Source organism: Microcebus murinus, chromosome 19 (genome assembly GCF_040939455.1).
Source record: "Microcebus murinus isolate Inina chromosome 19, M.murinus_Inina_mat1.0, whole genome shotgun sequence".
In the NCBI taxonomy this organism is placed as follows: Eukaryota; Metazoa; Chordata; class Mammalia; order Primates; family Cheirogaleidae; genus Microcebus; species Microcebus murinus.
The window spans coordinates 30,461,163-30,484,655 of record NC_134122.1 but is presented as its reverse complement, the minus strand read 5'-3'; the positions used below and the strand labels follow the sequence as shown (position 1 = coordinate 30,484,655).

Here is a 23,493-nt window from a genome sequence, read left to right as displayed (position 1 = left end):
TTGAGTTGCCCCCCCCCCACAGCTTTTTAAACTACAAAATATATTTTTAATTATAAAAATAATGTGAAACTTACAAATTTGGAAAACAAAGGAAATTATCTCACTCATTATCCTAACCCTTAAATGTTCTCCCAGAAGATGCTTGTGTATGTCCCTCTGGGCCCTTTTTCTATGAATACTACGGGGCATTCAGTGTAGTAAGGACACATTTCCATGTGTTCCTGCTGTCAGTCGTATCCTAGAAGGGTTTGGGTATGAGGTAAGGTGCGTTGATTACCCAATGGCACAATGGTCACTTCCTTGGGGCCTGCTTTACATTGTCACTTTGAGTTTCCACCAGAGTTTCTCCTGGGGTACATCTAGACACAATGACCTGGCAACAGTTGAGAAATCGAGAAAGAAGAGTTCCATATAAGCAAATTTGCCAAAAACTCTAGTCCTTTTTAGATGTCAACCAAATGCATTTAGTTTGTTTTTGGTTTTTAACTGAGAGAAAATTCACATTACTTAAAATGTACCATTTTAAAGTGTGCAATTCGGTGGCTTTTGGTGCATTGGCAATGTTGTACAGCCATCGCCACTGTCTAATGCAGAACATTTTCATCACCCCAGAAGGAAACCCTGGTCCCATTGGCAGTCACTCCCCACTGCCCCTTCCCCATCCCCTGGCAACCACTAATCTACCTCTGTCTCTGTGGATTTGCCTGTTCAGGACATTTCACATAAATGGGAATTACATTCAGTTTTGTACCTGCTTCTTCTCTCATAGTATTTTATCAGAAACATTCATCTAGGTTGCTGATAGTTTTCTTAATCATCACTTTAAGTTTGACTTCTGTTTGGTAGGTAATATATGCTCATGACCCCCGTCCTGTGTCTTGGCTAGGGTCTGGCAGGTGAGGTGGTCAGACGAGCTTCCCGGCATAGCTCCCTTCCCAGTTAATAGTGAGAGCTGCTGGGTAAGCGGAGCCTGCCGTGGGCCACACACTGTGTCACCCACACACTGTGTCACCCACACACTGGGTCTTTTTTCTTCATCTGATCCTTGCAGAATCATCTGAACTAGGATTTGTTACTTCCATTTGCTAATTGAGGAACAATGAAATCCCAGTTCAAGTTCACTCAGCTGCGAATTGGCAGGTTGGAAAGGTCACTTGGGTCTGCCCGACTCCAGAACTTGTCTCCTGACTCTGTCGCCTCCTCTGCCTGCCTGAGAGCCTTGGCAGTGGGAGAAGAGGGTGTATGCATGTGTGAAGTTTATGTGTAAACTTCTTATTGAAATATCACATCTATAGCTAGGCGCATCTCTACACCAGAAGCATCAGTCTTTCTAGTCTTCATCATTCTGATGGGTATATGATATATCTCATGGTGGTTTTAATTTCCATTTCTCTGGTAACTAAGAACGTTGAGCATGTTTTTCTAGGTTCTTTGGCCATTTAGATACTCTCTTTCAGAAAGTGCCTGTTAAAGTTTTTGATGTGTTTCTGTTGGATTGTTTGTGTTTTCTGATTCATTCGCAGGACTTTCATATAGTCTCAGTCCAAGTCTTTGCCAGATGCGTGTACGTTGCAGCTGTCTCCTCCCATGCCATGGCTTGCCTTTCATCGCCTTAATGGTGCTGTTTTAAATGGAAGCAACTGTATTTTAGTGTTCAGACTGGTCACTCGATTCAAAATGGCCTCATTTCAAACATCCTAAAGATTTGCTACTCAAAGAAAGGGACATGTTTCCCATCTTGCTGTCTCACACAAGGGTTTTTAACCACGTTCAGCTTGAGAGTCCTTGGCAAAGTGCACTGGGCTTGTCCTGACAGCCCTGCAGGCCCAGGGCAAGGACAAGGGGGGAGAAAAAGGACAGAAAATGGGGTGGGGCAGGGGGTGAGAGGCCAGAAGCTGGGATGTGGAGAGTAGACAGAGGATCGGGTCAGCCCAGACCCATCCTGAGACTGTGATGTGCCAGGCTGCTCTCTAGAGGGGGCAGGATCCAGTTCAGGGCTCTAGAAAGTACCAGGAACACAGAGGAGGGTACAATGAAATGTGGCTCCAGTGCAGAGGAAGGGAAGGGGATCTTAGGTATCCCAGGAGAGCTGGAACTGGAGCAGGGCCTTGAGGGTAAAGCCAGGGATGGCCTGGCTCTTAAGGGCCAGCTGGGTGAGGAGGGTGGAGTGGGAATGCCCTGGAGGTCCCAGAATGCTGAGGGCCACCTTGAAGGGATGCCTAAAATCAGTGCATCGAACATGGTTTGCGGAGTGGAGCAGCAGGCTAGTCTGGGGACTCCTACCCTATCCTGTGGGTCATGAGAGCCGTTGAAGTTTCTAGAGTGGAGCAGGGCCATGGTGTATCTGTGTGAGGCAGGGATTGGAGGAGAAGGTTGAAGGGGGAGAGAGGGGAGGCTGTGGGAACCTTGGCTGTAGAGGGCAAGGAAGAAGGAAGTGAAAACCTTGGCTCTTTGTTTGAGGGAAGCAGGTTCGCAGCTATCTGGGAGCAGGAGGTCTTGCTTTGCAAGATGTTGGTGTCAAAAGGGGCTTTGGATCTATACCAGGGGAAATGGGGAGGCCCAGCCTGTCCGGGAGCCCTGGTCCTGCCTCTTCCAGCCCCGATACTGGACTACAGGCCAGCTGCTGGCCAGTCACTGGGGAAGGGAACAGGGCACAGTTGCAGTGTTCCCTGGATATGCTGCCACAGCACATGTATCCCACACCCACCGGACACTTCTGTTTTTCAGGACCGTTGCTGTCAAAGAGAGCAGCTTTGTGGAAAAGATGAAGAAAACGGTGAGTGTTCTCCATGTTTTTGTTCTTCTCAGTGAGCCTCAGCCTGGTGGGCCCAGGGGACGGGTCCAGCAGACGGCCAGCTTCACTGGACAGAGGAGGCCCCTGGCGAGGGACGGTGGGCAGGCACCGAGCAAGGGCCAGGCCCGGGAACTCAGGCCCTGCTCACTTGTGGGTGCCTCCTTGCCTAACCAAAGCCCTAAGCTGCTCTGCTGGTGCTAGGACAGTTTACTTTGTTTTTTTTGAATGTCTTCTTGAGCAAGCCAAAGTCTAAGAATATAGACCTTCCATCTAACTCCTGAAGCTGTCCCTTCTCCCCTCCTTTCCATTCCAGGCTCTGTCCAGGAACAGATAAAAATCTCACATAGCTGTGGTCTTGGCATGGCTACAGTTTCATCTGTTTTATTTTTGGTTTATTTAAGTATTTAATTTTAGGAATAGGTACTACGTTCACATGGTTAAAATCCTAAACATCAACAGTTTAGTGGAAAGACCCACCATTACCGCTGTTCTTGGTATTTATGGATCCTTCTAAAGCTCCTGTATGCACATACAAATAAAAACAGAGATTCTTATTACACTCTTTTTTAAACACAAAAAGTGGCATTTTACATGCACCATTACAGACCTTGCTTTTTAACTTAAGAATATGACTTGGAGATCCTTTCATAGCAGTATATAGACACTTCCCTCATTGTTACAGCTGCATGACGACTCCATTATAGGGCCATATATGGATGCACTATAACCTAACACTGTCCTGTGAATGAGCCTTGGGATATTTCTAATCTTTAGCTCTTACAAACAATGCCACTGTGAATATGTAGATCAGCTTGCACGTTTGCGACTACTGTACGATCCCAGAAGTGGAATTGTTGGATCAAAAGGTATGTGCATTTGTAATTATGGTAGAAGCTACCAAATTTGCTCCCTCTGGGAGGCACGTACACCATGGGGCCTACTCAAGAATGTGATCTGTGAGAAAACCTCTTCCCCAGCAGAGTTATCAAAGTTTAGATTTTTGCCAATTTTCTAGGGGAAGAAAGACCTCAGTGTAATTCTAATGTGCATTTTTCTTATGACTATGTTACAGTGGAAAGCCTAGTAGGTGCTCACAGCACAGGTGGAGAAAAGTTTCTCACGAAGAAAGAAATTTAGGATTCGGATATATAAACGTAAAAAGTTTATTTTATCCTTTCAGGATGAGAGAGGGAGAGCAGGGAGACAGCATGGCATCCCAAAGAGAGAAGATGGTGCCAGTCCTGAGGCCAAGTGGCTTGCTGATTTTAAGGGGGATGAAGAGAAAAAGAAATAGCGATGTCTGTCAGGTGGTAAAAGCAGCAGCGGCAGGATGTCAAAGTCCAAGTGTTGGTTTCCTGCCTTTCCTTGGAGATGAGATTATCACAGATGTGACTCTGCCCTCAAGATATGGTTGAGGCTTGTTCTCCTGCTGTGTACTCAGGAACTCTGTAGAAGCAGATTCTCAAGAAAACAATTTTAAGGAGAGAGATTTACATCTTTTTGCCATCTGTTCACTTCTTTTCAGAAGTTGTGCAGAACAGAACTCCTTCAGGGTGCCTATTAGTGAGAGAGCTCATAGGATTGATCTTTAACTGTTACTGGGGAAATTGTGGAATTAGATATTTTCCTGTTATTTTCTGCAAGACCACCCCTTTCAAATGAGGTTAGGTAGATTTTTATATATTTAGATGGGTTTTTTTTAATAGAATCTCTGTTCAAATCCTTTGTCCATTTTTTTGTTGGAATTGATCTTTCTCAAGGAACTCCTTAAAATTATTAGGGAGATTAACTCCTTGTCTAGGATCTAAGTTGAGAATATTTTGCCTGTTAATAGTTTGCCTTTTGACTCCGTTTATTGTGTTTTTATGTATTTGTTTTGCAAATGTATTTGTTATGTATTTGTTTTATGTATTTGTGTAAAAGTCAAGTAGTCAACTTTATTATTCTTTCTTCTTGTGATTTCTGAACTTTGAGTCATAATGTAAAAGTCCTTCCCCACTCTAAAGAGATAAAGGATATTCTTCTTTACTTTCTTCTAGTATTTTTATGGTTTAGTTTTTCATATTCAAAATTTAAAATTTGATCTATTAGGAATTTATCCTGGTATGAGATATGAGGTATGACTCTAAACTCTACTCTTTTCATAGCTGTCAAATTACCATCAAAGAGAGTCCATATTTTCCCCACTGGTTTGAAATGCCACCTTTATCATATCTTAATTCTGTTCAGTAACCTTCTTTACTTAATATGTTTTTTCCCATGTCATTAAAAAATGTGTCACAAGTGTTATCTTGAGCAGTTGTGTGAGATCCCCTGGGTGACTTGCTCTCCTCTACCACAGTGGCTGTGACAGTAAGAAGCCAGCCACTCAGAAAGGAGAGAGAATGCCTTTGGGGGACCCTGGGCACATCTGCTGGAGCCTCGGGTGAAACCTGTGGCTCGTGGGCCCCTCCCCAACCCTGTGTGTCTGGCCTTCCCTAGGGGAAGAACATCGTAGTGTTCTACGGCTCCCAGACGGGGACTGCTGAAGAGTTTGCCAACCGCTTGTCCAAGGACGCCCATCGCTACGGAATGCGGGGCATGGCGGCAGACCCTGAGGAGTACGACTTGGTAAGCTGTCGCCAGGCGCTTGCCCCCTTCTTCCCATCACTTCCGGTGGTATTGAGGAATTCGCCTCTGGATCACAGAGAGGCTTAAAGGGCTGAGTTAGCCCAAGGGACAGACAGGAACAGGTGTCTCCCACTGTTTGTTCTAGCAGCCAGGCAGTGCCAGTTTCCAAGACATTAAGAGCCCAGGCCAGCACATGCACACATGTGTCTAAACCCAGCACTGCCCGGGCCCAACCTCCACTTTGTGGGGCTTCCCAAGTGCTGGGCAGGTGCGAGCAGAAGGGACCTGGGCACTTAGTGGGTTGGGTGTTTCAGAAGGTCAGGAGGGAACTCTGTCCCATTTCTCCCCACCCCAAAATGCACTGGCCAGAGACCAGATGAAGAGTCAGGTGGCCTGGGTGCTGATCCCACCCCACCTGGCAGCCCCTGCAGCTTCCTTTCTGATCTACAGAGGAGGCATGAGGGCGTGGGATGGGTCACTCTGAGAATCCTTCAGCTGGCCTTGTAATGAGGCAGTTAGTAACTTGTGTGTTGGGGACACAGGGTGAGGGGACAGTGTGACATGGGAAGGGGCTATAATTTGGAGCTGCAGGAGTCCTCCTGTCAGTGGGGCTTAACACGGTGCTCCCCTTTGGGCCACTAAGAGACTAAGTCCTAACTTCCTGGCCTCAGCTGCCCCAGCCTTCTCCTTGAGGGCTATGGGAGACAGGTTTGCTCCTCCTGGCACTAGCTCTTCCTGGATTTGGCTCTTCCACCACCCACTTGCTCAGTTGTTGCCCTCAAAGTGCAAGAAACTTCAAGCAGTTGCTTGCTGTTTCTACGTTGGGAGAACCAGTGATGCCCAGGCCGCCAGCCCCAGTGGAGGCGAGAAAGTGGAGCCAAGCAGTAGGCTCCCCTTGGGAGAGGGAAGATGGCAGGGAGCAGGGGTCCTGGGCACATGTCCCTAGGAGTTGCCTTCCTACTGCTCCCCATGGGGGTCATTGCCAGTCACTAGCCGGGCTGGCTGAGAAAGAGCTATTCCTGTGGCTCCAACACCACACTGAATGCCCTTTCCCGCAGAACCGGCTGCTTCCCCCACAGGGTGCTCCATCCTCATTTCAAGTTGATGAACAGCTTAGTCAGAAATGAGTGAGCACCCAGGCCATGCTGTGTGCCAGGGAGTTTGGGATGGTGCACAGGAAACCATGTTCTGACCACAGTCACACTCCCAGCCCTCCCCGCCCCATGCTCTCTGTGCCTGCTACCCCACTTCCTCCAGGAACACGCACTCTCCACTCCAACCTAGCACACACCGCGTTGTCCTGTCCCCACCTCACATGCCAGCCCCTCTGCTTTACCCGTCCTGACCCTCCATGTACTTCCAGGCAGGCAGATTTGTTCCTTCTCTGACCCCACAACACCCGGACATCCCCAGCTGGGCGCTGCCCGGGGCAGGGCCTGGCCTCCCCCCTCTCGTGCAGACCCGCCCTAGGGCAGGCTCAGTCTCAGCCGGCTCTGCCCGTCTCTCCAGGCCGACCTGAGCAGCCTGCCAGAGATTAACAACGCCCTGGTCGTGTTCTGCATGGCCACCTATGGCGAGGGGGACCCCACTGACAACGCCCAGGACTTCTATGACTGGCTCCAGGAGACGGATATGGATCTCTCTGGGGTCAAGTACGCGGTGAGTTACCCAGAGGCTCCTGTGGGTTCACGTGGCCTCAGCCCCTCAGGTCCAAAAGGCAGGCCTCCTGCCCTTCACCCCATTCCCTCCAGCCAGGGCAGGCCGCGGGCCTGACGGGGAGCTCGTGGGGGAGTCCCAGGGGACTGCCGGACCCTTTCTTCTGCCCTGGGCCCCAGCACAAAGGGAACTTCTCCTTCCATGTCCCCAGTTGTTGCTGGAGGCTACAGGAAAGATATGTGGCGGGATAACCAAGATTTGGCCAGGCAGGAGGGCTGGAGCTGTGGCCCTCCCCGCTGCCACGTGGCGTCCAGGCTTAGAGGCTGGTCATGGAGGGGCAGCCTATGGGCTGCAGGTCCCGAAGCAAAGCCTCTTCAGGGGCCAAAGGTGGCAAACAAGTACAGAAGTTCGCAGGTGCTGCCTAGCAGCTCGGCCAGCCTAAACTTCAGGCCAGGCCTCAGAGCGCCCCTGTCGGCACAGGTGTTCGGTCTCGGGAACAAGACCTACGAGCACTTCAATGCGATGGGCAAGTACGTGGACAAGCGGCTGGAGCAGCTCGGCGCCCAGCGCATCTTCGAGCTCGGGATGGGCGACGATGATGGGAAGTGAGTGCCCGGCCCGAAGCCCGGGCCACCCCACCCCACCCCCGTCATGTATTAGGTGCCACACGTTTAGGGATTTGACTGTAGGACATGGGGGTGGGGGGAGTGCAAACCATTGTCACCTGAAACTCAGTGATACGTCACCGACAAGGGAAAGGACTCGCCCCCCCCCCCCTTCACCCAGCCCTGCTGGGTCACCAGGTCCTCTCCTGGCTTGCCCGGCTCAGAGAGGAACCTCTTGTCTGAAGTAGATGCTCCTCCAGACCCTTCCTGATGCTGTGGGTTCACAGTGCTGGGTGCCCCGGGATGGGAGCCAGGGTTGGGGGCGAGCCAGGAGAGGGATGCCCCCACCTGGTGAGGCCGGCGCGGCTCACCCTCTCCACTCCCCAGCTTGGAAGAGGATTTCATCACCTGGCGGGAGCAGTTCTGGCCGGCCGTGTGCGAGCACTTTGGGGTAGAAGCCACCGGGGAGGAGTCCAGGTGAGCTGTGCCACAAGGTGAGGGGCCTTGGCCGAGTCCGGTGCCCGAGGGCAGCCATCCCAGAATGGGGTGTGGCTGGGGGTGGCAGTGGGGGCTATGAGGAAAAGTCGGTGGCAGCTCAGTCAGGAAGGGTCCTTGGTCCCAGCTGAGGAGCTTGGGCTTTCCTTGCCTTCTCACGGAATCACCTAGAAGCTGCTGCCTGGCCCTGCTCCGGCTGTTGGGGATCTGACTGGACAGCTCCGCGCTGCTCCTCTCCCGGTGCTCTGTCCCCTCCTCCCTGCCAGGACCCACCCGGTGCCTGGCCTCACCCATGGTCTCCCCTCTCCAGCATTCGCCAGTACGAGCTCGTGGTCCACACAGACATAGACACGGCCAAGGTGTACACGGGTGAGATGGGCCGGCTGAAGAGCTACGAGAACCAGAAGCCGTGAGTGGACGGGGAGCGGTTGCAGGCACAGGGCCCTGTGGCCCGCGGCACACCCACATCTCAGAGGCTGGGAACAGCAGCAGCTCAATGCACTGTGCATCCCCGAAGGGCTCTTCCCCCAAGTCCCCATCCCAGGAGTGAGCTCGAGTGTCCCTACACAGAAGGGTATGAGGCCCAGAGATAGGTGGCCGCTCCAAGCCAGGACCCCCAGGAACCCATGGCCAGAGGTGGCATCAGTCCAGGGCATGGCCTTTGAGACTGGCGCTCACCCAGTTTGTACTTAATTTACTTGGACACGCTGCTGCAGATACCCTGGGGCACAGGGCACATACAGTTCCTAGACAAGGACATAGCAAGTTTGGCTCTGTGTCTAGGTTCAACTTTGGCAAAAGGGCTCATTTCCTTAAAATCTACCTCAATAGATGGACTTTTTGTCCAAAAACAAAGTTCCTCTCTTGTGCCCTTTATGCCTCTGGGTGCCGCCCAGGAAAGTCCTTGTACCTCCTAGATTCATGACCAGAGGCCCAAGGCACATCCTGCCCTGCTTGCGTCAGTCCCGCTACAGCCCTGCTAGAGTGAGAACCCCATTTCCGGGACTTTGCGGAGTAAAATTCCTCTCATCTGTGTTACAGTCCAGGGCAGGTGGGGCGGGGAGCTGTGTTGCATCTCTGAGGGCCTGGCCCTCCCTGCACTCAGCCCACCAGAGTGTGGGGGGCCTCACAGGACTTTTAGGGGCCTGTAAATGGGGACACCAAGGACCTAGCTCTGCCCCTTGGATGGGTTGTTGAGAGGACTGTTGGGCTGGGTTGGGAGGGTCCTTGACCTAACTGGTGAGGTTTCCTCTTGGCCCTTGGAGGCCCAGAGGGCCACTGGCCATCTGAGGTTCTCTGTGTGACCAGAAGGATCCCTTGGGGACAGGGAGATCCGGATCCAAGCCCTGGCCAGTCACTGGCTTCTCTTCTCCACCCTCCAGGCCGTTTGATGCCAAGAACCCATTCTTGGCTGCAGTCACCACCAACCGGAAGCTGAACCAGGGAACTGAGCGACACCTCATGCACCTAGAATTAGACATCTCGGATTCCAAAATCAGGTACCAGCTGCCACCACCACCTCCCCTGAACCTTCACTCGGGGCCTCGTGGTCTGGGTGCAGAGCCATCCTTCCACCCCCTCCCTGAGCTTCCTGTCTCCCTGTAGATACGAGTCTGGGGACCATGTGGCCGTTTACCCAGCCAATGACTCTGCGCTCGTCAACCAGCTGGGTGAGATCCTGGGTGTCGACCTAGATGTCATCATGTCCCTGAACAATCTCGACGGTGAGTCCTGGAGTCAAAGCCAGCCTCTCCTCCCTCCCAGGCCATGGTGGGTACGAGCCCCTTGGCAAGGCCTGTGGGTGGAGCTTCTGCTCAGGCCTGAGACCCTGGAACCCAAGGGCACTCACCCCAAGACCCATTGTTAGGTTCAGGAGCAAACTCTGAGGTGGGGCAAGGTGGCTGCAGGGCTGCCTTCTCCTTTGGGGGTCCCACCCCATCTCTGCCAGAGTCCCTTAAGGGAGGGAGGGGTACCTAAGGCCTGAAGGCAGAGCCAGCCCCAGCCACCATGTCCAGACTCGACTCGACTGCCTGCTGTGGACCTGGGGCCACTTCCTCCCTGCTCCTGGGCCTCCCTTTCTTTACCAGAGAACCACGGGAGTCGGCAACCTCAACAGCCCTTCTGGGCCCATTGGAGGGTGCGGAGTGCTGAGAGACACCAGACTCAGGGCGGCCCCAACCCCTGCCAGGGCTGCCCCCCTCAGCAGCTGCAGAATTAGCCCATGAGCAGAGCAGCAGGAAAGAGGCTGGGTCCTGTCAAACTCACAGGAGTGAAAGCACGGGGGGTGGGGGTGGAGGGCGGTACGTGGGGTGTGCTGAAGCGCCTCCCCTAGCAAGATCCACCTCTGATGAAGACTCCTGCCCGCCTGAAGCCTAAGACCCAGCCAAAAGCCCGAGGCTCTGCCCCAGGGCCAAGGAGGCACCAGGTGCCAGCTGGGTGCCTGCTTTGGGCTTTACGCCCCCCATCCCCGGGACATCCACCCAGGAAGCGGCTGCTCACCCCAAGTCCTGCCCGCCTTCTCCCTGCAGAGGAGTCCAATAAGAAGCACCCATTCCCCTGCCCCACCTCCTACCGCACGGCCCTCACCTACTACCTGGACATCACCAACCCACCCCGCACCAACGTGCTGTACGAGCTGGCCCAGTACGCCTCGGAGCCCTCCGAGCAGGAGCAGCTGCGCAAGATGGCATCCTCCTCGGGAGAGGGCAAGGTAAGCCTGCCACGGCCACCCTGCCCCGACCTCAGCTGCAGCCCACCACTCTCCCAGCTCCGTGGGTCCCCACTTCAGACCTGTCCCCGTGCCACTCCCTCCCGTCACCCATCTCCCACCACACGTTGTGTGTCTCCTTCCAGGAGCTGTACCTGAGCTGGGTGGTGGAGGCCCGGAGGCACATCCTGGCCATCCTGCAGGACTACCCGTCCCTGCGGCCCCCCATTGACCACCTGTGTGAGCTGCTGCCTCGGCTCCAGGCCCGCTACTACTCCATCGCCTCCTCCTCCAAGGTGAGGGCCCCGGCCAGCTGTGGTCAGCCCCAAGCTGGAGGCAGTGCAGCAGCCCCAGCCTTGCCCTAGAGGCCTGGGCGGTTCTGAGGGCCCCAGGCTGTGGCTGCAGGAGAGCTGGAGGGTCCGACGCCAGCTGCTCTCCAGCCCTGGTCCCATAAGCCAGTCAGGAAAGCTTCTGGGAAAGGGGCCTTTGAGGACAGCCAGGCACTGAGAGAGCATGAAGATGCCCTGAACAGGGACCACTGTGGGACGGGCCTGGGAAGGGGCCTCGGCACAGCAGCCGTGCTCACCGGGCCCTCCTGCAGGTGCACCCCAACTCCGTGCACATCTGTGCCGTGGCCGTGGAGTACGAAACCAAGTCTGGCCGCATCAACAAGGGTGTGGCCACCAGCTGGCTGCGGGCCAAGGATCCTGCTGGGGAGAATGGCCGCCGCGCCCTAGTGCCCATGTTCGTGCGCAAGTCCCAGTTCCGCCTGCCTTTCAAGGCCACCACGCCTGTCATCATGGTGGGCCCCGGCACAGGGGTGGCCCCCTTCATAGGCTTCATCCAGGAGCGGGCCTGGCTGCAGGAGCAGGGTGAGTGTGCGGCCTGGGCAGGGGGCGGTGACAGGCCTGGGGCCCACGCTCACCCTGGCCCGCTGCTGCCCAGGCAAGGAGGTGGGGGAGACGCTGCTCTACTACGGCTGCCGCCGGTCGGATGAGGACTACCTGTATCGCGAGGAGCTGGCGCAGTTCCACAAGGACAACGCCCTCACCCACCTCAACGTGGCCTTTTCCCGGGAGCAGCCCCACAAGGTGAGGCAGGGGTGCCACGTGGCAGGGGACACACCTAGTGGGGAGGCCATGGTAACCAGGCCTGCCTCATGTCCACCCTCCCGCCCCACAGGTCTACGTCCAGCACCTGCTGAAAAGGGACAAGGAGCACTTGTGGAAGCTCATCCACGAGGGGGGCGCCCACATCTATGTCTGCGGGTAAGTGGGGGCCGGGTGGGGCCTGCCTGCTCGAGGTGGCCCCTGCCCAGCCCCTACTGCCATCTCCTTCCTGCCCCTAGGGACGCTCGCAACATGGCCAGGGACGTGCAGAACACATTCTACGACATCGTGGCTGAGCTTGGGGCCATGGAACACGCGCAGGCTGTGGACTACATCAAGAAGCTGATGACCAAGGGCCGCTACTCCCTGGATGTATGGAGCTAGGACTGCCCGGCCCCCCTGTCCCCAACCACCTGACAGATTTGCTGCCCCCGTAGTCACTTCCCCTTCCCTCTGCCAGTCTCCTGGGGGCTTCCGCTCGGCCTTGCCATGGGAGGCAATGCCACCCAGTGACAAAGACTCCTCTGGGCCTGGGGTGCACCCTCCTGAGCCCCCAAGGCCAGGCTAGGTCCGCTGGCTCCAGGCAGCCCTGCCCCACGCTTCCAGACGCCTCAGGCCCCGGCAGCTGCGCAGAGGGCTTTTCTCAGCTGAGCTGGGCCCGGCCCCTCCATGTGATTTTCAATGAGTGTAAATAATTTTAAATAACCTCTAGTCCTTGGAATAAAGTTCTGTTTTCTGTATTTGCCTGGTGTTGCATGAACAGATCCAGAGCCTCCACCTGGATCTACTTAACCCATACCCCAGGAGTCCCAACAGCCTGTGCTGGGGGGAGCACACGGAGCTTGAGCGCGCCAGGCCCTGCCTTCCTCTTGGAGAACACACGCCTCAGGGCCCCTATGTGCTTCTTCCTTTATTGAAAACCCTGGCCCCCAGCTCTTTGCAGGCTGGGACGCAGGACTAGGTCTTCCTTCAGGGCCCACAGAGCCCACAAAACCGAGGGGAGAACAAAAGAGACCCCCCCAGACATACACACAGGAGGGGTGCCTCCCACCCCCTCCCACAACACACGGATACAGAGGCCCCTTTGGGGCCGGCAGGAGAGGGCCCAGCCTCAGTCTTTCTTGCTCCCATGCCGCTGGCTGTGGAACTTCTGGTGCACCACCCGCAGGGTGGTGAAGAAGTTGCCGAGGAAGAGGAGAAGGAAGGGGAAGCCGCACATTAGTACCTGTAGGAGGAATCGGTGTGAGGACAGGGGCCGGGACAGGACCTCTACCCCCTGCCCCAAGCTGTCCTCTCCAGGGGCTCTGGCTCACCTGCCACTCCTTGCACTGAGGGTCCCGGGCCAGGTTAAACAACGTCAGCGCATTATAAAGCTGCCAGAACTGAAGGGAAGGGAGCAGTTTTACTCAGTAAATCCAGTTCCTACTCAAGCCGAAACCCAAGGCAGGACGGACAGATGGATGTGGACACACAGGTGCAACTCACATGTCCGAAGAAAAGAAAAGGCAGCAGGAAGGTGAGGCCCCGCCACATCCAGGACTGGAAGCCCTCTGGGGAGACAAGGGGCAGGGCACAGGATGACCAAGGACAGATGTGGGCACTGTCACTCAGACCCAGGGCAGGAGGAAAGGAGAGTCCATCCCAGCTGCCCCTCAAGACGCCAGAGGGGGGCCCGGCTGACTCACCCACGGTGAGGTCCATGGTGTGCCGCTCACCCAGGGCCCGCAGGCGGTACAGGCAGCCGCTCTGGTAGTAGTACTGCAGGAACTGCACGAAACCTGCAGCCAGGTGTTAGGGACAGGCTGGAGCCATGGTTCTTCCCCTGCCCCCTCCCACCACTGTGGGCGAGTCCAGAACTGAGAAGGGACCTTGAAGACACTCACTCTGGTACATGGAGAAGGACAGGAATTGGTTCCGGAACTTCTGGTACATGAGACCATCAGGCCTAAGGTAGAAAGCAAAGGGAGGTATGGGGACCTCTGGGGACTCCATCTCTCTCCAGTCCTGGCTCCCACCAGCTAAGGCCAGGGCCACTCACCACGTCAACATGACTCCTGACAGGAACGTGGACACGTAGTGATGGAAAACCCACCAGCCTTTGATCCTGTGTCAGAAAGCCACCGTCACACTCCTGTCCCCTCACAGGATCAGGGCTCAGGGACAGGGAGGAGGCAGAGGTGGGAAGAAACCAGTGCCCTGGCCCAGTTCCCACTTCCCAGAGGGTCACGGCCCCTCCAGGGCACCCATCCCAAGGAGCCCCAGGAGGGCCAGGGCCCCTGCCCACCGGGAGCCGTTGTTGATGAGGATGCTCTCGCGGATGGTCAGCGTGCAGTAGTACCAGACCAGCAGGAAGTTGAAGGCAGCATCTGTCACCCTGGGGATGGTACAGAGGGTTGGTGCCACAGAGTGGAAGAGGGTGCAGGGACTCACCCCAACAGCAAGACACCCACCTGGAGTTGAGCAGGAAGCGGCAGGTGAAGGAGATGAGGATGAGGATGATGGTGAGGTAGAGCTTGAACTTCTCATACTCGTCTTTGTAGGCGAACCTGCAGGGCACACGCTTTGAGATGGGCAGGGATGCCACCCTCGCCTCTGCCCCAGGACATGTTTTGCGGGTGCACAGGGCCCACATGGGGAGCAGCCCCTGAGCCCCAAGGCTTAGCCAGGTGGATAGTGCTTGGGATGGGGGGGTACAGACCCAGCCCACAAAAACAAATTACTTAGCCTGCTTGCTCAGGAGTGTCACGTTGACGTTCCCCAGAACCAGGCTCAGGTACAACCTGGGGGAGAAGGAGATTGGGTGAGGAGATGCCCCAAGTGACAGAAAAGCTACATGGCACAGAGCCCTGAATGTGCTGGACCAGAGGCTGTGCCACCATCCCACCTGCTGCCTGCCCCACAGCCTTGGCGCAGGGCTCTGACCTTGGGCGTATTGTAGACCTACTCCATGCAATGCCCTGTGCTCTCCCTGCCCACTCCAGAGTCCCGACCGGGGTAAACTGAGGCCCCTGCTTTCCATGTCTTGCCTGAAGCTCCCCCACCTCAAGCCTCAAGAACAGCCTGGCTCTCCCAGCCTGCGGACAGCCGTCCCGAGGGCCTGGCCGTGGACTCAATGTCCGAGGGATGATCGCCATCTACCACCTGCCCCTTGCTACCTCGTCTCCAGAACCTTCAGCCCTGAGCCACTTTAGCCACCTACACACACGGCCACACCCAGGACCTCCTCTCAACCTGGAGCAGCCTCCCTCGGAGGCTCAGAGCTCTGGTTGTGTCCTGAATGCCCGGCCTTGCAGCAACTTCTTGTCACCCAGGCCCCACACAGTCTCCCGGGCTAGCCGAGCCCCACGACCCCTTCAGCTTCCACCAGCCAAGCTCGACTTGCCCTTCTCCATCAAAGACACTCCAAGAAATGACAGTAAAGTCACAGCCACTTACTAAGCAGCTGCATCCAACACATGTACTCTTGTTCACTCTCAAGCCATAGGGACAGAGACTCAGAGTGGTCAGGGGACTTGCCTGAAGCTACAAAGGGATTCCAGGGCAAGGTGGGGACTCCAGCCCAGACCAGCCAGGTGGCAAAGACTGCCCACCCCCACCCGCAGACCCTGCGCCCCCAGCTGCAGACACAGTCCCACTGGGCTTCCCACCACATCCTCACTTCCACACCCTCCACCCAGTCCCCTCCCACCCCCAGCCCTGCCTGCGAAGTCACTGAGAAAACAGCCTCATCACCAATGTCTCTGCTGCCCCGCCCCAGGGGCTTCCTTCCATCACTCCAGCCCCTCTTCTGGGCCCTTCCCCGCTGTGGGCCCCTCCTCTCAGCAGGTGGATAAGCTCAGGTCTCTCCCAGGTCAGAGTAGCACCTATACCCCTCAAGCCTGTGCTCATTTCCTGCTACTGGTTCCTAACTTCTCTTTCCACTCACAACCAAGCTTCTAGAAAGTGGTGCAAACTTAGCTGTCTTCCCCCTTCCTCTCTTCCATCATCCCCAATATCAACTTCTGACCCCCCCCCACATTGTACCAAATGATTCTCACCAAATGTCCCAGCTTCCAGGAAGTACCCATCCCCTTTGTCACACCCCCACCTTGTCTACTCTGAGGACTGACACGCCTTCCTCCCTCGCCTTCTGGGTCACGCTCTCTCCCAGCCCTCTTGCTGCCTGCAGCCGCCCCTGCTGCAAGTTTTGGCTCAGCCTAGGGCTTTATACAGTCCCATCCATCCTCCCCGGTGGCGGTGACCAGCGCTACCTGATCTGCTCTGCTCCCTCTCGCCTCCCACCTGAGCTCTGGCCACTGCAGTTCGGCTCCCTGCCTTCACATTCACCTGCTGCTACCCCTCTTCCTGGGGCACAGGAAGACTCAGCCAGGCAGCCCTGACTCCAGAAAGCTCTTCCCGACCTCCACATTCCTTCCTCACCGTGCCCCCACTTCCCTGTACTTCCCCCACAAAGCACCTATCCCGATGAGCTGTCACTGTCAGCTGGGCTGTCTCTCCTGACATCAGGACTGTGCCTCATTTCTCAGCCCACAGCGGGTCCAGGGAACATTTGTTAATGGAATGACCAAGCAGCAGCACCCAGCTTCAGGCCTCTCTCCCAGGAGTGGCTGTGAACTGAGCTGGGCTGTGGGGTGTGGGTGGGGGCTCTCACCCGTTCTTCTTGGGCAAATAGGCCTCCATGTCAAAGAAGAGGCCTTGGCGTTCTTTCATCTGGTTCTCCAGCTCCTGTGCGGCCTCCTCGGCCTCTGCTGGGAGGGAGGGTTTGCATCTGCAGGTGGGGCCAGAGAGTCAGAGCAGGCGGGCTCCCAGGTGTCCTACCCGATACCCTTGGGGCAGAAGGGCAAAACCACAGGCCAGGGAGCACAGGGTCGCCCCATGACTCAGCACCAGCTCTCCCACCCCAGGTCAGACACCCACACCCAGCCCAAGGAAGGGAGGGGAGGGGAGGGGATGGGTGGGTGGGGCAGGGCAGGGCAGGGCGTCCTAACTTCTTCAGGACAAGGGCTAGCTCCTGGAGCCGCTTCTTCTGCCGAGTGATGGAGCTGGTGCAGTTGTTCTGCAGTTTGATCAGCTCCTCCAGCTTCAGGCGGTATAGCCGGTGGGTCTCCTGGGGGGGCGGCGGGGGGAGAAGGCTGGTTGGGGACCCACTGAGCCATAGCCTGCAGGCAAGGAGTGGGGCACCAGCTCCCCAGAGCTCCTTGGGAGGGTCTCAGCAGGAAAGGAAGCAGAACTGGCCGTGCCTGCCTGGAGACCTCTCAGGTTGCTCTTCCCCCAGGGCAAGCAAGGAGCTGGTGTCTTCATGCAAGCCCAGAAGTCCCCACAGCAAGCCCTCCCCCAGACACAGACCAGTTCCCTGAAGGTTTTCTTAGTCTCAGCTCCTCTGCTGTCTGTCCCCACCCCTAGAGGGGCTGTCTGTCCCATCCTGGGTCTAGAGTCTAGGTCCCAGTTCAGCTGGACCAATCAAGCTGCCCAAAGCCAGTCCCTGCCCTCCTGTCTATCCAGCCTGCAAGTACAGGGGCAGCTCCTGTCATCCCAGGATTCCCTTCCTTCCAGGTTAAAGGTCATCAGCTTCAGCCTTTGGGCCTTCTGCCTTATGGGCAGTCCCCCTCCCCCAGCACCTTTGGCCCAGGGCTTCCCCCCAAGCACTTTGCCCTGGTGGGTGAGTCTGGAAACAGCACAGCCTAGAAATAGGGCAAGGGGCAGTATGGGGGAAGCCAAGCAGGGGCTATGGCCAGGGCAGTGGCAGCAAGATGGGGAGCCTGGGTCTGCTCTGGCCTCTATGGAGAAGCACCAGTGGCAGCAGGCTTGGCAGGGCTCAGGGGCAGCTAGGTCTCAATGGTGACAGGAGGGGGCTGGACCCAGGCCAGGAGAGGCAAAAGGCCTAACCCACCTGACCTGGGCTCTACTCCATCTCGGTCTTGTTTCTCATACCCAGGAGGGGCCATCACACCCCCTCAGACCCCAGCCCTCTTCTTCCTACCCACAGCCACCACCCTCTCCTGACTGGATCAGGCCAGCAGCCTCCTTCTCCTCAGCCTCTGGACAGAACAGCCCCAGTGGCCCCTACAAACCCAATCCAGACAATTCCTCCCACGACTTCCCTCTGGCATCAGAGAGTCTCTGATCCAGCCAGGCCCCAGGTGTCCCTGCAGGGGGGCCCGCCCCGCCCACTTCTCCCCTCCTGTCCTAGCGACAGCCACATGGACCTGTCAAGCCCTCTTTCCTTCTGAAGGCCTTGGTGGGCGCTGTCCCTCCGCCCAGGACGGCCGGCCCCCCGTCCGGGCGAGGACTTCACCCGAACCCCACTTCCCCATCCAGGGCGACTCCCGCAGTCCCGCAGCACTCAGCCCACAGCTGCCCGAGGGCGGCGCGTTCGCTGAGGTACCGGCCAAGGACGGGCTCCGCCGCATCTGACCCTGGCGGCCGCCCTCCTGGGAGGGGATGGGTCCGGGTCGGGATGGTGGGAGGTGTTCCGGCCTCTTTCCGAGGCCCTCACGAGAGGCCGAGGTCGCCCAGCGCAGTGGGGTCCCGCTAGGGTCGCCCGGCGCACGGGGCTGTCGCCGGACACTGGAAGGTCCGGCCGGGGACACCGGGACTCGGGGCCTCGCCGCCCTCGGAAGCGATGCCGGGCCCCCGCCCCGACCCTGAGCTCCGCGCTGCCTGACCCACGACTGCCCGACCCTTGACCCCCAGCCAGAGAGACGGGGCTCAGGGCCAATGGGCGTCCTCGGCGGCGCTCACCTGGATGTTCTGGAAGTCCTGCTGCAGATCCTCCCAGTCCCGCAGGCAGTCGCCCAGCGGGCCGGGGGGCGGGGGATGCATGGCTGCCGCTCTGGGAGCCCCGAGTCGAGGACGGCGCCGAAACCCCGCCGGCCCGAGGCGCCTCCGCCGCCTCCCCGTCGGCTTCCGGATCGCGCCGCTCGGGCACCAACGGGAATGGGCCTGGCGGAGCGGCGCTGGCCCCGCCCCCCGCCCCAGCCAATCCGCGCCCAGGGCGGGCCCGGGGCGGGGCCTCGTGCGCGACCGCTGCTCGCCCGAGAGTCCCGGCCTAGACTCCGTCGGGGGCGGCTGCAGCCCCCGGGCCGGGGCTGCACCGACTATGCCAGCCGAGTAGGGCAGCCCGTGGTGACCCGGCCCGTCATGCTGGGAGCAAACCAAGGCCAAGGAGGTGACAACCTGCCGCGAACGTTCGTCCTTGGGAAGCTGCGCCTCTTCAAGGGATTGTGAGGCTCTTCTCTCCTTGGATTTTTACAGCGGCCTCCTTACTCGTCTCCCTGCCTCCAGCCTCCCTTTCACTATCGCTTCACACAGCCACCAGACCGCCCTTCCTAAAACACAAGGCTAATTCCCCCCATGTCCTTGAACTTTGCAGTGGCTCTGCCCTGCCAGGAGGTCCCTAACCAGACAGAGCCCTTGCTCTGCAGCCAGCCCAGACTCTGCAGCAACCCAGACCCTGACTAAAGCCAGTGCTGTCTGAAAAGCCCTTCTCCCTTTGGCAAAATCCCACTCCTCCTAGAAGGCTTGCCCCTCTGTTGGGGGGAACCCCCACCCCCTCCATCCCTCTGCAGGGAGTCCTAGGAGGCTGGATGACATTCATCTCTATGTCCCCAGACCCACACAGGTGGCAGCAGGGAATGGCTGCTGTGTGGACTCAAGACAGGCCCTGCAATGATGGACATCCTAAATTCCCCGCCATCCCCCTTGTCTGTGCTCTCTCCTGGTTCCCAGGTTGTTCTGTGGGTGCTGCCAGCCTTGGGGAAGTGATTTGGAAAACAACTCCCTTTAAAACCTGAAGAATTTCTAGAAACCTTAGCTGTGGGCTATGGGAAAGGTGGGAATCTTTCCTTGGTGATCAAGACCAGGCAGAAATGAGTGGGAGGCAGGGAGGAAATCTGTATCACATGATTGTCAAGGGAGCACTGGGTGTGTCCTCATTCCTGGAGCCTCCAGGAGCTCTGAGGCCTGGCATCTCTGGGGCTGTGGGATCTCCACCTATGAGCATTGTAGCTTCTCCTATGGTCCAACACAGGCAACCTGCAGGGCTTCTCCCAGACAGCCTCCAAAAGGTCCAAGTGACAGGGGAGTGTGGGGCAGCTGCTCCAGCAGCCAGATGCTTTTTCCCCAGGCAGCCTCAGGAGCACAGTGTGGGTGGTCCAGAACAGCAGGGATGTGGATTCGCACTGAGCCTGAGCAGAGAACACCTGCTATGTGGAGTGAACAAGGAGCCTGGGAAGAACCAGTGCAGGAGGCTGACATGAGGCTTCAGGCAGCAAAGGCCTTCTTCTTCCAGACCAACCTGAGTATACATACTCTGGCCCTCCACCCACAAAAAGCCCCCAAGCAAAGTTCTTCAGCACCCATCACTGGGATGTGGAGATGATCAGTAGAGAGGATCCGTGATGTCTGTGACTTGGTTTCTAAGGACGATCTCCTCCCATTCCAAAAGCTGAATCACCAAGCCCCTATTTGGACGCATGTTGTTTTTGCACTTCTTGACGAAGGTCCAGGACCTCTATGAATGCAAAGACAGAAAGCAAACTTCAGGATTGGTCCTGGGCCCTTTCCACCTGGATCACAGCCAGCTCGGGAGGGACAGGAGGTACTTGCCCAGGCCCAGTAGCATGGCTCAAGTGTTGGACACAGAAGCACCCTGGGGTTAATTCATTAGGGCCAGGAGTCATGGGGATCAGCTATGCTTTGCATAAGCCCCTCTGCATCTCTGCTTCTACATATGGGGGCAGAAATAATTCCTATTTCAGACGGTTCTTATGAGGATTCAGACAACATGCATGAACCAACCTCCTGTGGATGGGAAAGCCCTATGCCAAGCCTAGCACACAATGCAGCCTCAACAAAGCTTTGCATTGTGACTGATTGAATTAATGGAAAAGAGAAGAGAGCTATGGGTAAATTCTCTGAAGAAGGAAAACTGAAGCTGACTTCTTTCAGCATCCACCCTAAAGTGCAGGGAGGGTTATTACCCAGAGGAAGGTGAGCAGCTGGTCTCCATGTGGATTGAGGACAAAGGAAAAGGCAAAAGTGGTGTGCCTAAATAAACTAGGACTAGAAGGAAACTACCTCAACCTGATAAAGGCCGTACGCAAGAAGCCCACAGCTAACATCACACTCAATGGTGAAAAACTGAAAGTTTTTCCTCTAAGATCAAGAACAAGGCAAGAATGCCTGTTTTCATCACTTCTATTGAACACAGTACTGGGAGTCCTAGCCAAAACAATTTAGGTAAAAAATAAAGATAAAAGGCATCCAAGTTGGAAAGGAAGAAGTAAAATTATCTCTGTTCAAAGATGACATGATCTCCTATGTAGAAAACGCTAAAATTATGTACACACACACTCACATACAAACTGTTAAAGCTAATTTAAAAATTCAGCAGTTTTAGGATACGAAATTAACACGCAAAAATCAGTTGCATTTCTATACACTAACAATGAGTAATCCAAAAAGGAGATTAACAATTTCATTTACAATAACATCAAAAAGAATACAATACTTAACTAACGAGGCAAAAGACTTGTACACTGAAAACTATAAAACATTGCCAATCTAAATTAAAGCCACAGATAAATGGAAAAACATTCCATGTTCATGGGTTGGAAGACTTAATATTGTTAAGATGTCAATACTATCCAAAGCAATCTACAGATTTAAGGCAATCTCTATCAAAATCTCAATGGCAGTTTTTTGCAGAAACAGAAAAACCCATCCTAAAATTCATATGGAATCTTAAGGGACGCCATGTAGCCAAAACCTAAAAATTTTTAAAAGGAAGAACGAAGTTGGAGGTTCACACTTCCTGATTTCAAACCTAATTACAAAGCTACAGTAATCAAAACAGTATTGTTGCCGGGCGCGGTGGCTCACGCCTGTAATCCTAGCTCTCTGGGAGGCCGAGGCGGGCAGATTGCTCAAGGTCAGGAGTTCGAAACCAGCCTGAGCAAGAGCGAGACCCCGTCTCTACTATAAATAGAAAGAAATTAATTGGCCAACTAATATATACAAAAAATTAGCCGGGCATGGTGGCGAATGCCTGTAGTCCCAGCTACTTGGGAGGCTGAGGCAGGAGGATTGCTTGAGCCAGGAGTTTGAGGTTGCTGTGAGCTAGGCTGACGCCACGGCACTCACTCTAGCCTGGGCAACAAAGCGAGACTCTGTCTCAAAAAAAAAAAAAAAACAGTATTGTACTGGCATGAAGACAGACCAATGGAATAAAAGAGAGAGCCCAGAAATAAACCTTTACATATATGGTCAAGTGATTTTCAACAGGATGCCAAGACCATTCAGTGGGGGAAAACAACAGTCTTTTCAACAAATGGTATTGGGAAAACTAAATATCAACATGTAAAAAAAAAAAAAATTGAAAGCAGAAAATCAATAGAGAAAAATCAATATCAAAAGCTAGTTCTTTGAAAAGATCAATAAAATCAATAAGCCTCTACCCAGACTAACAAAAAAAAAAGAAGACACAGTCACCAATATCAGCAGAGAAAAAGGGGACATCACTACAGATCCCAAGGGACATTAAAAGAATAATGAAAGGATAACTGTGAATGACTCCAGGCCCACAAATTTGACTGACTTATTCCTTGAAAGACACAATCTGCCAAAACTCACACAAGGAGAAATTGACAATCTGAATAGGCCTATATTTATTAAAGAAATCAAATCAATAATTACCATCCAAAACAGAAAGCACTCTGCCCAGATGGGTTCACTGGTAAATTCTACATTTAATGGATTATTATTCAGCCTCAAAAAGAAAAGAAATTATATAAGGTATCTAAAGTAGTCACATACATAGAGACAGAAAGAAGAATGGTAGTTGTCAGGGGCTGCAGGGAGGAGGGAAATGGAGAGTTGTTTAATGGGTATAAAGTTTTGGTTTGGCAAGGTGAAAAAGTTTGGGAGGTTGGTTGCGCAACAATGTGGATGTACTTAACACTACTAAAATATACATTTACAAATGATTAAGATGGCAAATTTAATGTTATATATATTTCACCACAATTTCTTTTTAAAAGTAGTTTGAGGGGCCAGGCCGTGCAGTTGTAAGTCTTACTTAGTCCTGGCCGGGTCAGAACAGGCCCTTGAGGAAGAACCATGAACCACATACACCCCCCACCCCCAACTCCACACACACACACACATCCCCCCCCCCTCCCGTTCCCACTCTTCCAGCTACAAAGCACCTGCTGGGACTCTCACCGCAAAGGCAGCAGGCAGGAAGGGCAGATGCTGTCGGCTTCACTCTACCTACTTCAGTGACAGAAAGGTAAAGGGACATGCCCAGGTCACACTTGGTATGGGGGAGCACCAGCCCAGGCCCCGTTCTGCAGCCTGCAAGGTCAGTGTTCTCCCTGCTGCCCCAACTTCTTCAGCTGGGCACCTCTGGCTTTGGATTCCAGCTTTGCCACTTACACACCCCTGGAGTTACGCCAAACGGGGATAATAACTATGCCGCAGGGTCATCGCGAATGTGCTTTTATTACACATAAATAC

At 55.0% G+C, this 23,493-nt stretch overlaps 3 protein-coding genes across 5 annotated transcripts in view; 1 reads left to right on the top strand and 2 right to left on the bottom strand.

Moving 5' to 3' along the window:
* Positions 1–12,716, top strand: part of POR (cytochrome p450 oxidoreductase) — a 53,563-nt gene extending 40,847 nt beyond the window's left edge. The window contains exons 3-16 of the mRNA XM_012759063.3: positions 2,728–2,776; positions 5,276–5,404; positions 6,914–7,063; positions 7,541–7,665; positions 8,053–8,142; positions 8,471–8,569; positions 9,543–9,659; positions 9,766–9,884; positions 10,689–10,870; positions 11,014–11,163; positions 11,469–11,739; positions 11,813–11,958; positions 12,050–12,135; positions 12,216–12,716. Of these exons, the coding sequence (XP_012614517.1) occupies positions 2,728–2,776; positions 5,276–5,404; positions 6,914–7,063; positions 7,541–7,665; positions 8,053–8,142; positions 8,471–8,569; positions 9,543–9,659; positions 9,766–9,884; positions 10,689–10,870; positions 11,014–11,163; positions 11,469–11,739; positions 11,813–11,958; positions 12,050–12,135; positions 12,216–12,360 (1,858 nt within the window). The 3' untranslated portion in view covers positions 12,361–12,716. The remainder of the gene's footprint in view (positions 1–2,727; positions 2,777–5,275; positions 5,405–6,913; positions 7,064–7,540; positions 7,666–8,052; positions 8,143–8,470; positions 8,570–9,542; positions 9,660–9,765; positions 9,885–10,688; positions 10,871–11,013; positions 11,164–11,468; positions 11,740–11,812; positions 11,959–12,049; positions 12,136–12,215) is intronic.
* A 153-nt stretch (positions 12,717–12,869) lies between these two features.
* On the bottom strand, positions 12,870–18,925 carry TMEM120A (transmembrane protein 120A). Its single transcript, XM_012759065.3, has 12 exons — positions 18,718–18,925; positions 16,965–17,083; positions 16,628–16,744; positions 14,697–14,756; positions 14,427–14,522; positions 14,261–14,350; positions 14,015–14,080; positions 13,860–13,921; positions 13,662–13,754; positions 13,462–13,526; positions 13,290–13,358; positions 12,870–13,201 (listed from the first exon to the last, which is right to left on the bottom strand). Exons 1-12 carry the CDS (start codon positions 18,796–18,798, stop codon positions 13,088–13,090), a joined length of 1,032 nt encoding a protein of 343 aa, XP_012614519.1. The 5' UTR covers positions 18,799–18,925; the 3' UTR covers positions 12,870–13,087.
* A 1,306-nt stretch (positions 18,926–20,231) lies between these two features.
* The window catches only part of STYXL1 (serine/threonine/tyrosine interacting like 1), a 43,236-nt gene continuing 39,974 nt past the window's right edge, over positions 20,232–23,493 (bottom strand). For 2 of the 3 annotated variants that reach the window (XM_012759067.3, XM_012759068.3), the window contains exon 9: positions 20,232–20,488. In XM_012759067.3, coding sequence (XP_012614521.1) covers positions 20,357–20,488 — 132 coding nt within the window. In that variant the 3' untranslated portion in view covers positions 20,232–20,356. The remainder of the gene's footprint in view (positions 20,489–23,493) is intronic. The other variant, XM_075995368.1, reaches the window with a different exon arrangement.